General features: G+C 40.4%; 1 protein-coding gene across 1 annotated transcript in view; it reads right to left on the reverse strand.

Moving 5' to 3' along the window:
* POLN (DNA polymerase nu) overlaps positions 1-14,818 on the reverse strand; it is a 151,881-nt gene that overhangs the window by 124,136 nt on the left and 12,927 nt on the right. The window contains exons 2-4 of the mRNA XM_069496180.1: positions 11,113-11,192; positions 8,661-9,161; positions 6,219-6,415 (exon numbers count right to left, since the gene is read on the reverse strand). Coding sequence (XP_069352281.1) covers positions 6,219-6,415; positions 8,661-9,161; positions 11,113-11,192 — 778 coding nt within the window. The remainder of the gene's footprint in view (positions 1-6,218; positions 6,416-8,660; positions 9,162-11,112; positions 11,193-14,818) is intronic.

A 14,818-nucleotide genomic window follows, 5' to 3' on the forward strand; every position in this document is an offset into this window, starting at 1 on the left:
ATGGGGAGAATGTAAATGTCTGTTAGGTCCAATTTTTCTAGAGTCCTATTTAAGTCCAGCATTTCTTTGCTAATATTCTGCCTCAATGATCTAATTTTGTCAGTGGAGTGTTGAAGTCCCCCACTATTATTAAGTTGATGTTTATTTCATTTCTTAGGTCTAGCAGTATTTGTTTTATGAATCTACAAGATCTGATGTTAGATGTTCATATATTTAGGATTGCTGTATCTTCTTGTTGAATTGTTCCCTTTATCATTATGTAATGACCATCTTTTTTTAATATTGTTTATTTAAAGTCTGTTTTATCTGATATAAGAACAGCTAATCCTGCTTGCTTTTGTTTTCCATCTGTGTGTAATATTTTTTTCCACTCTTTTACCTTGAGTACATGTGACTTTTCATGAGTTAAATGGGTTTCCTGGAGACAGTAAATATTTTGGGGAGGGGGGTGTTTACCCATTCCATCAATCTATATCTTTTAAGTGGGGCATTTAGACCACTTACATTCAATATTGATAAGTGATACTTGTTCCAGTTATCATGTTGATTGTTACCTAGTTGCTTTGTACCCTCCCTTGTTACTGTTTTATAAGAGCTGTGAGTTTTTACTTTTGAATGTTTTTACACTGGTTAGTATCCACCGTACTTTTTGGTGTTTAAAGAACTTTTGAGCATTTCTTGTAGGGCAGGTCCAGTGGTGACAAATTCCTTAGTGTTTGCTCATCAGGGAAAGATTTTTTTCTCCTTCCTTTATGACACTTAGTTTTGCCAGATACAAAATTTTTGGCTGACAGTTATTCTGTTTAAGAAGACTAAAGATGGGATCCTAATCCCTTCTGGCTTTTAAGGTTTCTGTTGATAAGTCTGTTGTTAGTCTCATCGGCTTTCCTTTGTAAGTTACCTGATACTTTTTTCTTGCAGCTTGTAGGATTTCCTCCTTCACTTAGACTTTGGCCAGACTGATGTCCATGTGCCTTGGTAATGTACTATTTGCAATGAATCTTCCAGGAGTCCACTGACTTTCTTGAATATAGGTGTCTCAATCTCTAGCAAAACAAGGGAAGTTTTCCTCCATTATTCCCTCAGATAGGTTTTCCACACTTTTTGCTTTTTCTTCTTCTCCCTTGGGGATACCTATGATTCTTATGTTTGAGTGTTTTACATAATCCCGTATTTCTTAGATATTTTGTTCCTTTCTTTTGATTCTTTTTTCTTTATTTTTGACTGACTGGGTTAATTTGAAAGCCTTGTTTTCAAGCTCTGGAATTTTTTCTTCTGCTTGCTTTTAGTCTGTTAAGACTTCTGCTATATTTTTAAATTCTCTAAATGACTCTTTTGTTTCCAGAAGTTCTGTTATTTTATTTTTAAAATATATCTCTTTAATGGATTTTTCATTCATGTCCTGAATTATTTTTTCCATTTCTTTGTGTTGGTTTTCACCTTTCTCATCGATCCTATTGAGCTTGCTTGTGATTCATATTTTGAATTCCACATCTGACATTTCAAAGATTTCCATTTGGTTGGAGTCCATTGTTGGAGAGCCAGTGTGATCCTTTGGGGTGTTAAAAGAGCCTGTTTTTTCATGTTGCCAGAGTTCTTATCTGGAAACTTCTCATCTGGAAATTCTCCCCTCAGCTCAAAACAGTTAGCTTTGCAGCTCACCTGTTCTTTGCTATGAACTCTGCTGCTCAGTGTAGAGAGAAAGAGATACACTCCCTTTAGGCTCATGCAAGTAGGTACCCACCATGGAGTTGCTGGCAATTTGGGGTGGCTGGATCTCAGACCCCTGGGAGAATGTTCAGGTCCCAATCATGGTGGACTAGGTTAGGTTATCGCCAGTTCCCAGACCCCAGATGGCATACTTGAGTCCTGGGGGGACCAGATTGAGATCAGGCTGGCACACTTGCTCTTAAGCTCCCCTGAGTTCAGGTGCTGGCTGTGATAGTGAGGGGTGGGGTGATCTCCTGCTCTGGATGAATGCTCAGGCAGGAGGACAGAGGCACTGTGAAGCTGAAATGGGAGGGTTGAGTTCCTCTTGATGAGATTAGCAGTGGCAGGCATCTGTGGGACACATATGTCCCTCACACCTCCCTTTCTTGGCAGTGGCAGCAGTCTCTGTCCTACAGGGGCACAAAAGCACCCAGATCCCCAGCTCCCACCTTGGCCCAGCTGAAGCAGAGGTGGTGGAGGCAGCTCAACCTACTATGTACAGGGCAACCAGGCTGGCTGTGGCCTGTGGCTGAAATGCTCTAGCAGGGGAAGTATGGTTGTGGGACTTAACCCAGGGAGGACAGGCTCCTCCCAGAGGAGACAGGCAGCCTGGGGAGAGGACTATTAGCACTGCCCACCCTTAGGGGAGGTGGTAGCTTTTGTTCTTGAGGCACACAAAAGAGCCTGCTGTGGTTTTTACTTTTTTTTTTGGAAGGAAAAGAGTGAGCTCCAAGCTCCGTGGAAGACTGGGTGTGATAGGCACTCTGTCAGATATGGAGCAGCTGCTCACAAGTGTCCTGGCTTAATCTTCCCCTGTGGAACCCTTGTCTGTCCTGGGTGGAAACAGCCATGGCTGCCTCAGAAGCAGTGCGCAGGGAAGGAGAGGAGGAAAGCAAAGCCCTAAATGGTGGAGAGTTGGTGCCCTGGTCCCCTTTGTCCTAAGGAGCCCTCTGGCATGCTGCACTCTCCTGTTGGCTGGAAGTGGCCTGCCCTGAATGCCCAACCTCCAGGAGACCACAGTTCCCCTGGAACCCACTGGTCCCCCAAGGATGCTGCAGTCTGAGTGGGTGCTGGGAGGTGTTGGCTGCGGATCCAGTGATGTAGAATCCCAGGGGCTGAGATTCCCAGGTCGAGGCAGCTTCACTGCTTGTCCGTGAAGGGAGGGAAATGAGCCACACCCTCTGTGCAGAACCTGAGTGCAGTAAGGAGAGTACTATTGGGGGTATACCCACTCCTGCAAGCCTGAAACTGGCTGTCCTGCAGCTCATTCACAGCAAAAACTCATGCTTAGGAGCAGAGGCAGCTATATGAGCAATGCTGCATGGTTGGAGGAGAGGAGGTCCCCTTCTCCACATCCCTTCCCAAGCTGCCCAGCTTTAAGCTCCCAAAATGGTGCCTTGGGCCTGTGACCTGAGAGGATGGGGCCTCTCCAAGAAAACAGCATGGGCAAGATGCTGGGCAGAGTGCTGTCTGCTCCTGTCTTGGTCTCACTGCAGCTTATAGCAGGGCAATAGGAATTGTTCTAGCAGTAGGTAGGAGAGCTCAGGCTTCTCTGTCCCTCCCCAGCTGGACAGGACTGCAGCTGTGTCTGCCTGAACTCAGTCCAAGGGCAGGGCACTGCCCATCTTTATACTTCTAAACTAGCACCTTGGGCCCCTGACCAGAGAGGGTGAGCCCCTTCTCAGGCAGGCTGTGCTGGCAAGAAACTGTGGGGAGTGCAGTTTGCTTGAGGCTTGATCCAACAGGAGCCAGATGCATGCTGGAAAGCCTGGCTTCTCTGCCCCTCCCCAGCCAGGCAGGGGCTGCAGCTGCATCAAGCCCAAACCCAACCTGAGGGCAGGGTACATTCCAGGATAAAACTCTCAAAATGATGCCTTGGACCTGCAACCAGAAAGCCTGGGGCCCCTCCCAGGCAGTCAGCGTGGGTGAGAAACTGGAAAATGCTGTCTACCCACATCTCAGTCTCAATAGCAACCCACAGCAGGGCGGTAGGGACCTTCCCAGGAGTGTGTGTGAGCTCCTGGGCCCCTCTATCCCTCCTCAGAGCTGCACAGTGGCTGCAGGCACACCCACGGTTCCCTGGTATCTAGTTTCTCAGAATGGCCCCTGGGTCAAGCTGTTCTAGGCTCAGATGTGCATGGGCTTCTGCATGAGTTCCTTTTTTGGAACAATGTCTCTGTACAATCTCCAAGCAGCTCCTTTTGTTAGGCCAGAGGCCTGCATGGGTTGGGGGTTCTCTTGTAGTCAAGATTGTAAAAGTTTGTCTTGGAGAGTGGAGCTCTGGGGGCTTCTCTCTTACTACTTCACCACATCCAGGAGCTTCCCCTGGCTATTAGCCAGCCCCTGGCTAGGCAAGTTGCCCCGAACTCTCTCCTTAACCACTTTGGCGCCTCCTATCGCTTCCCTGTTGAATCCTTGAGTTTTTGCCTAGATAATCAGTTTCCTCTACATGGAGGAGGCACACACTATCTGTCTAGTCAGCCATCTTGATCCTATCTAGATGGACATTTTCGAAACCACTGGGTAACTTTAAATTTGGACTGGGTATTGTTAATTTGTTAAGTTTGAAAATGGCACTGTGGCTATAAAAAAAAAAAATAAAAAAACCCATATTTTTCAGAGTTGCACCTTGTGACATGTGAGGGCAAAATGACAGGTCTAGGATTTTCTTTAATCCCAGTCTCTCCCCTTCCCTGAAAAAGGGATAGATGAAGGAAGCATGGAAAAATCTTTGATAATATTGGTCTGGGTGGATGTGTATACTACTCTCTACTTTTATGTTTTCATATTCACTTTTTGTTTGTTTGTTTAGAGAAAAGCATAAAGGAAAGAGGCAGCAAACCATACAGATATCTGGGGGAATGCTGCAGGAGGGGAGAGCCCCTCATACAAGGCCTGTGGGTAGAGGCGTGTTCCACATGGTCAAGAACAGCAAGGGGCTAGAGTACACTGAGAGGCTGGGAGGTCAGAGGCAGTGGAGGGCCCGGAGCATGCAGGCCTCAAGGGCCACCACAGGGACTCTTGCTTTTCTACACTTGATCTTAGCCAAAAGGCCAAGTAGTAATGACTTTGGCTTTTTTTCAGAGCAAAGCAAGAGCTGTTAGAGGGTCTTGAGCAGGGGAAAGATGTGATCTGATTTACGTTTTAATAGTTTGGCTCTAGATGCTGTGCTAAAAACAGACTGAAGGGGCAGGTAGAAGCAGGGGTCTAGTCTGGAAGCCCTTACAGTGGTTCAGTCCAGAGGTAATGGCTTGCATCGAGTGGCAGCAGCAGAGTGGATAAGAGTAGCGCAGATTCTAACTATACTTTGAAGACAGAGCCAATAGGATTCACAAAGAGCTTGGATATGGTTCATAGAAAAAAGAAGTTAGAGATAACACCAAGACTTTTGACCTGAGCTCATGGAGGACTACTACTGATGCTGACTAAGGCAATCAGGCCATAGGGCAGGGTCCAGGGGAATACAGGAGCACAGTTTTGGACACGTTAGGATGAAATGACTACTAGATGTCCAAGTGGAGAATGCTGAGTAGGTTATATGAATCTGGAATTTAGAAAAGGCCACCCAAATACTAGGGCTTTATCCTCACAAGGGTCCTCCATACACTAGACCCGCCTAATTGTTCTTTAAAAAGGAAATTACATACAAAGAAGGTTAAGGGTTCTGTTGGGAGCAGAAGGCTATGTTTATCAAACATTGTCCCCTTCTCCCCAAAAAGTTACCTAATAACCACCCAGAGCCCAGCAAGCCTATATAAGGCATGGAAGTGCTAGTACTGGGCCTGCCTTTCTCCGGAGCTGCCTTGAACCCCTTTTTAGGGTGATTGGCTTCAGGGAGCTCCCCCAGAGTAGTTAATTGACCTTCAACAGAAAGGGCTGGGAAGGTAGCAGATGCCCCCATCCAAGGCAAAAATCCATCAGGTGGACAACCTAAGTGAATAATCAGGAGGGGCTCAAGCTTCAAATCAGAAAGAGCTTTTCAGGATTGAGAAGGGGCAACGGGAGCATCTCTGCCTGCTTTAAAATTCCGTGATTTTAAGGACAGGTACATGAGAGACAAGCCTTGCCTATTTTCATAGACATGGAACTTTGGAACTCTTACTATCCTTGGTATTATTGAGGACAATTTACTGTTTGCAAGCAGTGATAACTTCATTTCTATAAGTGAGTGAACAAGTGTGATGGGGAGAATCATCTGGGGCTCTGGCAGTGACAGGGGGTTTTCAGACCATGGGGACAATGTTTTTCTCCTCGACTTCTCATTGTGAAGTTTACTCAAATCCTGGAGCAGGCTCTTACAGAAGGATGCCAACTCCATTCCAGAAGCTCTCTAGGGGAGAGAGGACCAGTGTTTGCAGAAGTTTTTATCATTTAGATCCATTTTGTTTTCATGTGCCCATACAAAACTTCTAAAAGTTTAAAAAATTAAAATTGGAACTTAGGTAACTTCACATTACGATAAAGCAGCATGTAAGTAGGATTTAAAATAATGAGTGAAGATTTCTTACCTGGCAAATTGATTATGTGCCCTTTTTTCTTGGCCCCTGATAGAAGAGTGCTCTGTTTGTATATAGATACACTGATCACCAGACAGGAAGGCCTCCCCCAGAACACTGCCACAGGCAGGGGCCTCCCCACCTCCACAGCTGCCTTCTGCTTGGCACTTGAGTAACATGACAATTCCTTCAACAGAGGAAAGTGGAGCCTGTTAATACACAATAAAGTTTCAAAATTAAACACAGACAACACATCCATTCAAGAAAGATATGTCACATTTTATAATTAAGCAGAGAGAAAGAGAAAAGTCCTAAAATTAAATTTGTAAATGAAGAGCTCTTTTACTTACAAGACTAAAAGCCACCCATGATTTTACTCCAAATCTGGTCTTCTATACTATTCAACATCATAATGGATGACTTAGGCAGTGCAACATGATAGGAAAAAGAAATAAAAGGCATACAAATCAGAAAGGGAGCATTACACTGTCTCTATTTACAGATGACACGAATCTCTGTGTCGAAAATCCAAAGGAGTCTATAAAAAAATCTGAAATTAATCTGTGAATTTAGAAGGTTGCAGGACACAAGATCAAAGCACAAAATCAAATGTATTTTATATACTAGCAATAAACATGTAAAAATGGAAATTTTAAAATACTATGATTTATAATAACTCCAAAAAATGAAATACTTAGGTATAAATCAACAAAATATGTACAGGATCTGTATGCTGAAAACTACAAAATGCTGATGAAAGAAATCAGAGAAGACCTAAACAATGAGACATACCATACTCAAGGATTAAAAAACTCAACATAATTAAGTTTGTCACTTCTCCCCAAGTTAATCTTTATAATCAAGATGATCAATAAACCTCAAGTACAGGAAACATGAAGAAAACTACACCAAGAAAAATACATGATAATCAAATTGCTTGAAACCAATGATAAAGAAAAAACCTTAAAAGAAGCCAGTGGGGCAAAACACATTATATAGATAGAAACAAAGATAAGAATGACAGCAGATTTCTCGTGGGCAAAATAGAGCAAGTTAGAAAACAGTAGAGCAACATCTTTAAAGTACTGAAAGAAAAAACTATCAACTTACATTCTTTAGCCAGCAAAATGTCCTTCTCAAACATGAAAGGTAAAGCAAGCCTCGCATACTACCCTGAAAACTATAAAACATTGCTAAAAGAAATTAAAGTCTTAAATAAACAGAGAGACGCCCCATGTTCCTGGATCAGAAAACTCAATACCATTAAGATGGCAAGATTCCCAAAATTAATCTATAGATTGAACACAATTTGTATCAAAATCCCATTTGGATGTTTGCATAAATTGACTATTCCTAAAATTTTTATGGAAATGCAAAAGAACCATAAAACCCAAAACAATCTTGAAAAACACAAAATTGGAGGACTCATGCTTCCTGATTTCAAAACTTACTACAAGGCTCCAGTAATCAAGACAGTGTGATAGGTGTCATAAGGATAGCACAAAAATTAATGGAAAGAATTGAACATCCAGAAATAAATCCTACAGTCAATTGATTTTCAATAAAATTTATAGTCAATTGATTTTTGATAAAAGTGCCAAGAAAATCCAATGGAGAAAGGAGTTTTTTCAACAAATGGTGCTGGGACAAATGGATAGCCACATGCAAAGGGTGAATTTGTGACCTTGTCTCATACCATATACAAAAATTAACTCAAAATGGATCACAGATGTAAATGAAAGAACTAAAACTATAAAACTCTTAGAAGAAAACAGGAGTAAATTATCTTGACCTGGGATAGGCAAACCATACTTTTGTATAACAACAGAAGCACAAGCAATAAAAGAAAAAAATTAATAAATTAGAGTTCATCAAATTTAAAAAACTTTGTGCTTCAAAAGACAACATCAAGAAAATTTTTTAAAAAGCCTTGGATTGGAAGAACTGTAAATCATATTTCTTATAAGGGCCTTGTATAAGAATTTGTGAAGAACTCTTAGGATCCAAAATAAAACACAAATAACCCAATTTTAAATTGGGCAAAAAATTCGAACAGACATTTCACCAAAGAAGATACATGAATGGCCAATAAGCACACGAAAAGATGCTTAATGTCATTAGCTAATAGGGAAATGCAATTTAAAACCACAACCTCATACTCATACTCACTAGAATGGTTAAAACCAAAAAGACAGACAAGTATTGGCAAGGAGGTTGAGAATTTGAGACCCTTGTACGTTGCCAGTAGAATGTAAAATGGTACATCTACTCTGGAAAACAGTTTGGCAGTTTCCTAAAAATCTAATGGGAACTAAGCATTGTCAATGACTTACCATTGTGGGGGACAGGAGAGGCTTAAAATCTTATTTCTAGTTCTCCAAAGTCAGACACTAAGAAAATGGGCTTCTTTTATGGTGCTAAAACAACAAATAAAAACCAACACTGTTTCCTAACCTGGTCAGCTCTTAGCTGGGTTGAACCATCCTTATACATCAGAGTTACCACCAGCACTACTGCCTGTTTGAGCATTTCAATCAGCTGGCTTTTTGCCAAATCATCCAAACACCGAATATCACAAAAATGTTTTTTAAATGATTTTGAGTTCCCAGAATTTAAGTAGGCTTCAACCTCTTCAGCATCTTGTTCCAATGCCATTTGTTTATTTCTTTTCTCTGATGAATTATTATATGTAATAGGTTTTCTTTTAAGAGTCATGCTTCCATTATTTTCATTATTTGTATTTTCCTCTAGAACATTCTTTCTTTTATGCTCCATTTTCTGTAGAACTGAGGCCTCTGGATTACACTCTGGAATTAAACAACTGGAAAGAGCCAGTGAGCTGTTGCTCTTCTGTTTTTGGTCAGTAGATAGCTGATGTGTACAGCTGACACTAGAGGACTGAGGAGAGAGCTTGGTGGAACCTCTTGATGTCTGGCTTGTTAAAGATTTAAGATTCTACAGAAAAATGGAAAAATATTTCATTAGAATGTGGATTCACATGACATATCTATAAACCAAACTAATTTCTGATAAAAACTTGTCTAAGGTAATGTGGAGACACAAGCTCCACACTATCTATGATCAAACTTTCTAATGAAACCATATAGTATCTTCTAGAGTAGTGATTTTTTTCAGCCAAGGTAGGTGCATATCTGGATCATGGGGCTGGAATAGGCAGGAGCTCAAAAAGCCTCCAACCCCTGTTCTGAGAATCATGCATGTAATGGGAGATGTCATGGATGGAGTATGCTGCATATGTGCTTAAGAGTGTAGATTAATAATTTACAACTTCCAAGTAAAGGCCATTTACAGAGAAAGTGAAATCATCAAAACTATTTGATAATATGTTAAATTATCTACTAAAAATTTTTAAAATAACACACCTCAGTAGCAACCCTCTTCCTGTCTCATTCCAGCAATATGCAATATACATTGATAGAACCATAGACTAACTGAGGGGGAAAAGGTATCCTTACCCATTTCATTATAGGATTCATTTACAATAACACTTTATGTTTTATGTTTATTTTCAAATATGTAATATATATTTTGCTTTGAACAACTGTGTATTCATTTACCTTAAAAATAATTTTGAAAGAAAATGTTGGTCATATATCATGGAAAAAATTTTAATTTCTATTCATATTTTTATTGCAGAGAACAGACTCTCAAGCATAAAATTATATAAATTAAAAATGTTGTGGAGGAGTATACAAGAAAAAGAATTCAAGGAGAAAAAGAAAAATATAAAATTTTGGACTGTTCAAGATCTTGCTCATGTATTTTAAAGAGATGAGTATAGATATCAATTGCCAAAGTACAGTATTTAATTGTAGCGGCTATATTTTAAGTTTTTTAAATGTCAATACTAACAATATATCAGAAATCATGTTCTTTGCAACTTTTTAAACTTGTGATGAATATTTAAATTTCAACTTTAAAATACGCAAGGAGGTACGTGGCTTTTCAAAATTCTTTTTTTAAAATCAGGGTCTCACTGTTGGCCAGGCTGGAGTGGGCTCTTCAAAATTCTTTTGAGCGAGAGGGAACAAAAAGTTTGAAGACCTTTGCTTTAGCGATCCAAGGAGCACAATTTGTACACCACTGAGAGATATAATTTCCATTCACTTACAGAAGGAAGAAGAGAAGAGTCCCTTCTCTGTGTTCCCTCCACTCCAAGGGCAGATAATCGTCCTATCAACCCAAGAGATAGGTCCTATTATTATCCCACTTTCCTATAGGGAGTTTAGGTTTAAATTAAGTTAGGTTGGGTCTTGAACACAGGTCATTTACTCGAGTCCATTCTCTTAACCACCATGCTGCCTCCATCTCTTTCAAACACAGGTCTTTAGTGATATGACCTCTTCTTATCTCTCCTCTCAAGCCCAAACCATAAACACTCTCCCATTGTGAATTTTATACCCCTGCCTTTCTGCATGAACTTCTATTATTTCCACTACCCCAAAGTCCCAAGCTCTCCTTTAATCTGAAAAATATTCTCAATGTCCCACCACTCTCTAAAGGTGAGGATCCTAACCATCTAATAGATCTCAGGTCAGATAAAATTTTCTCACTTCAGAAAGACAACTCAGACTCTTCTCCCCAACACCTAGAAAAACAAAATGCAACAGCACAAAAATGGGTTAGATATTCTTCCTATTGTTCCCAGAGCACTCTGAACTTAACTTCTCTCACTGCACTTAGTACCCTATGTTGTAGAGATGTATCCTACTTCTCTCACACTTCCCCACATTCAAATTAAACTATAAGCTCCTAGAGAGCAAGAACTCCTTTTTTAAAAACCATTAAATCCACAGTACCTAGTATATAGTAGGACACTTAATAAGTATTTGTTGAACAAGTGAAGGTTATCTGTTCAGAATTATTCATATTTGCAATGATTTACCTTTTTTTCCAATGATTGATTTTTCCCATCTTCAAGTAGTACTGAATACTTAAAACTGGATCTGTTTATCACTTCTGCAGCTTTTACAGCAACAAAAAAGAAACATGGGGCATTAAAGAAACACTGAAATCTAAGTAATACAATTAACTAAACATTGAAAATAGCCACTATCATGCTATTTACTCATTATTAATTTACTTAAAACAATGTGATAAAATTCAGAACCAAAATGCATATTATCACTGCAGTAAGTATTTACACAAATTATCTTCAAATTAACTGGAGACAGATCTTTGTAATTATGAAATGTTTATTAAAAATCATTACTTGGCATTTGCATTTGAATATTTGTCTCTAAAAACCCAAGGTCAGCATTTTAGAGAAAACTAGTAAGTATTCAAAGTTTGAAGAAATTCTTAGACTGAATAATACTGCAATGGAACAATTAAAGGTTCAGTAAACTATCATTAATACAAATTTACAACTTAGATTTTTGTTATAATTTTAATAAGCCTGGGCTGAACAATAAGTGATGGAACCAAGATTTAACCCCAGGCAACGTGACTCGGGAGTCTGTGCTCTTAACCACTGTGATGTTCCCTTTATTGGAACTATTATAACAAAGAAATGCAAATGGAGGAAAATATTTAATTTATAATAGAAAAAAGTTATACTTAGGATAAACACAACAAAAAAGGCACAAGCCCCTTGATGATGAAAACTTAAAATCTTAAGAAATGGCATAAAACAAGATCTGTATAAATGAAAAGACATAGCATTAGAATATGTATCAAAAAATGTTTGCTTCTTCCAAATATAAATTTAAGGCAATTTTATTTAGAGACTGTATACGGATCTTCGAATGTAATACAATAATTTCAAAGTGCATGTGAAACACTAAACATCTGAAAAGAAACAAGAAATGTAGCTTTAAAAAATAATAAAAGAGAAAAGACCTCTAGGACAGAATAGATAGCCCAGAGAGAGAACCCAGGACTTAGAAGAAATTAAGATAATCTATTAAACTTAATAGATTAAGAAATAGGGATGATATGACTAGTACCACATCCAAAAGAAAAAAAAAATGCACTGGGGAAACACTTGGAACAAAAATGACAAAGCGTTAATATCTATATTATATAAGTTCTTATACATTGACAAGAAAAGACTAACAACTCAATAGGGAAATGAGCAAAGGATAGAAAATGAAATATACAAAATAGCAAATCCAAACAGCAAACAAATACAATATAATACTCAAATTCACTAATAGTAAGGTAAATGCAAAGTAAATTAAATATAACTGGATATGGAGGTGAAGAGGTAGTCTCATGCATTGCTGGTAAAAATGTGAATAGTTAGAACCTTTTTGAAAAGCAAACTGTCAAGACTTATTAAAATTAAAAATGCATACATCACTCTTGGGAATTGGGAAGGGGAGAAGTGACCCAAAAGGAGCACAAGATGGGTCCCTGGGAATGCTAATAATGTTCTCTTTCTTGAGCTGTGTTTGTGAAATTTTGACCTATTAACTTAGAATATTTGTGCTCTTTTATATATATATATGGGAGAGAGAGCACCTTAATAAAAACAGATATAAAATATATCAATCATCTAACCAATCTCACTCTCAGCTCTTTCAAAGAAATATACACAATAGTAAATAGGTTTAAACCAAAATATGTATGGCGGTATTGCACATCATGGCAAAGGACTGAAAACAAAGTAGATACCAATCAAGAGGAAATTGATGAGTATGTTATATAACGTCCATATCATGAAATACATAGCCATTAAAAACATAGACTTACAGCTCTATCAGTTACCTGAAGGTGATGATTCCATTTTTTAAAGCAATGACCAAACCTCCCCATTTATGTACATGAAGATGTTAAGCACGTATGCCGGCACAGGTCAGGTCCTCTGGGAGGATGACTCTGGGATAAAGGTTTGCATTTGGGGAGTGAAGGAGGTAGGACTGGGCCAATGAAGAAGGTGGCTGAAATGCAGTCTCTCGAAGGCCTGTTCTGGACCAAGCATAGCCCTGGCAGATTTGTCCCTGAGTGGGTCAAGGCAGCTGGGCCTTTATATGCCAGCACCAGTCACTGGATCAGTTGCTCCTGAAGAAAAGGTAGGGCCTTGGACAAAGCAGCTCTTTGCAGCCAGGCAATCACCGGGAAGGGCCCTCCCAGGCCCTGGGGACAAGTGCTTCAACGGGGATCTGTGCACTACAGTTCTCACTGCAGTCCATGCTGTGCCGCTCAGAGCCACCTGCTTCAGACACGTTATAGGAGCAGTTTCTACAGGATTCTAGTGGTCCTCTTTCTGGGGAAACTTATAAAAGGAAAGTAATGGGATGAACTACATCTCTCTGCAGCTGATCTCAAGGTTGCAAATGACATTCATCTTCTTCCTCTACTGTCCAGTCTAAGGTCTCCTCTCTCTCGCTTCGTGCCTCTGCTGGTGTAGGTGGCTTGGCTTTCCTGATCAAGTGACTCAAATCCTTATCCCTAAGAGGTAAGCCCCTGATCACCATGCCCTTCTCTGGCCACGGCCCCTTCATTTACCATCAGATTTGGGCAGGGGACCAAGAAGTGACCAGTCCTATCTATCATCTGGGTGCTTCCCTGCCCTGCCTCTGTTATGTAGGCTAAAAATAGCAGTCCCACCTCCTCCTGTGTCCAGGGCAATCACCCCTAGAAGGATGAAAATTACATGCCTTGCTTGCCAGTCTCTTAGCATAAGGAGATTGAAATGACGAGGCAGCAGCCACAGCTTGAAACCAAATGGCACTCTTCCCATGCCCTCATTGGAAGGGTTTCCCCTCTGGGAGTCAAGACCTTTAAACCTGAAGAACCTGAGGTGTCTTGTGTGTTTTGGGTAGTAGTGGAGGAGAAACACAAACTTCTTAAGTGTGTTACTAGAAGTGATGACTTCCACCTTTTGGGTCCCAGATCCATTTATGATACAAACTGAGGACACTGGACCATGTAATGGTCAACAATTTGCAGTGTATACTGCACCCTGGAGGTGACTGTTCCATCACTGCAGGTGTCATTTTCAGGCTGCACCTGAGTTGTGCCTTCCACAAACCATTCTGCTGGTCAATCAGGCTGGCAGCTTCTTGGTGCAGGGCAATGAGAGAACCAGTGGGTCCCACTCTTAGGTGCCCACTGCTGCAGCTCCTCAGCTGTATTTGGGGTCTTGTGTCAGTGAATCACTCTGTGAGCCTTGAATGGGCTGAGTCCCTGAGAACAGGAAAGGCAAATCCATGCATGGAACATGTATCAGTTCCAGTCAAGATGAATCACTGGCTGGACATGGTGGCTTGCACTTGTAGTCCCAGAAACTTGGGAGGCGGAGGTGGGAAGATCGCTTGAGGCCAGGAGTTTGAGACCAACCTGAGCAACAGCAAGACCTCGTCACTAATAAAAATAGAAAAAATTAACTGAGCATGGTGTCATGTGCTTTGTAGTCCTAGCTACTTGGGAGGCTGAGGCAGGAGGATGGCTTGAGCCTAGGAGTTTGAGGCTGCAGCAAGCTATGATCACACTACTGTACTCCAACCTGGGTGACAGAGCGAGACCCTGTCTCAAAAAATAAATAAATTTTTTAAAAAATGAATCACTTTTTCTGGTTCAAGGGGCTGTGTTATCAACTTGCCATCAAGTGACTGTTCTCCTCAAAAGATGATGCTATTGGAGAC

This window comes from Eulemur rufifrons, chromosome 20, assembly GCF_041146395.1.
Source record: "Eulemur rufifrons isolate Redbay chromosome 20, OSU_ERuf_1, whole genome shotgun sequence".
NCBI classification, from domain to species: Eukaryota; Metazoa; Chordata; class Mammalia; order Primates; family Lemuridae; genus Eulemur; species Eulemur rufifrons.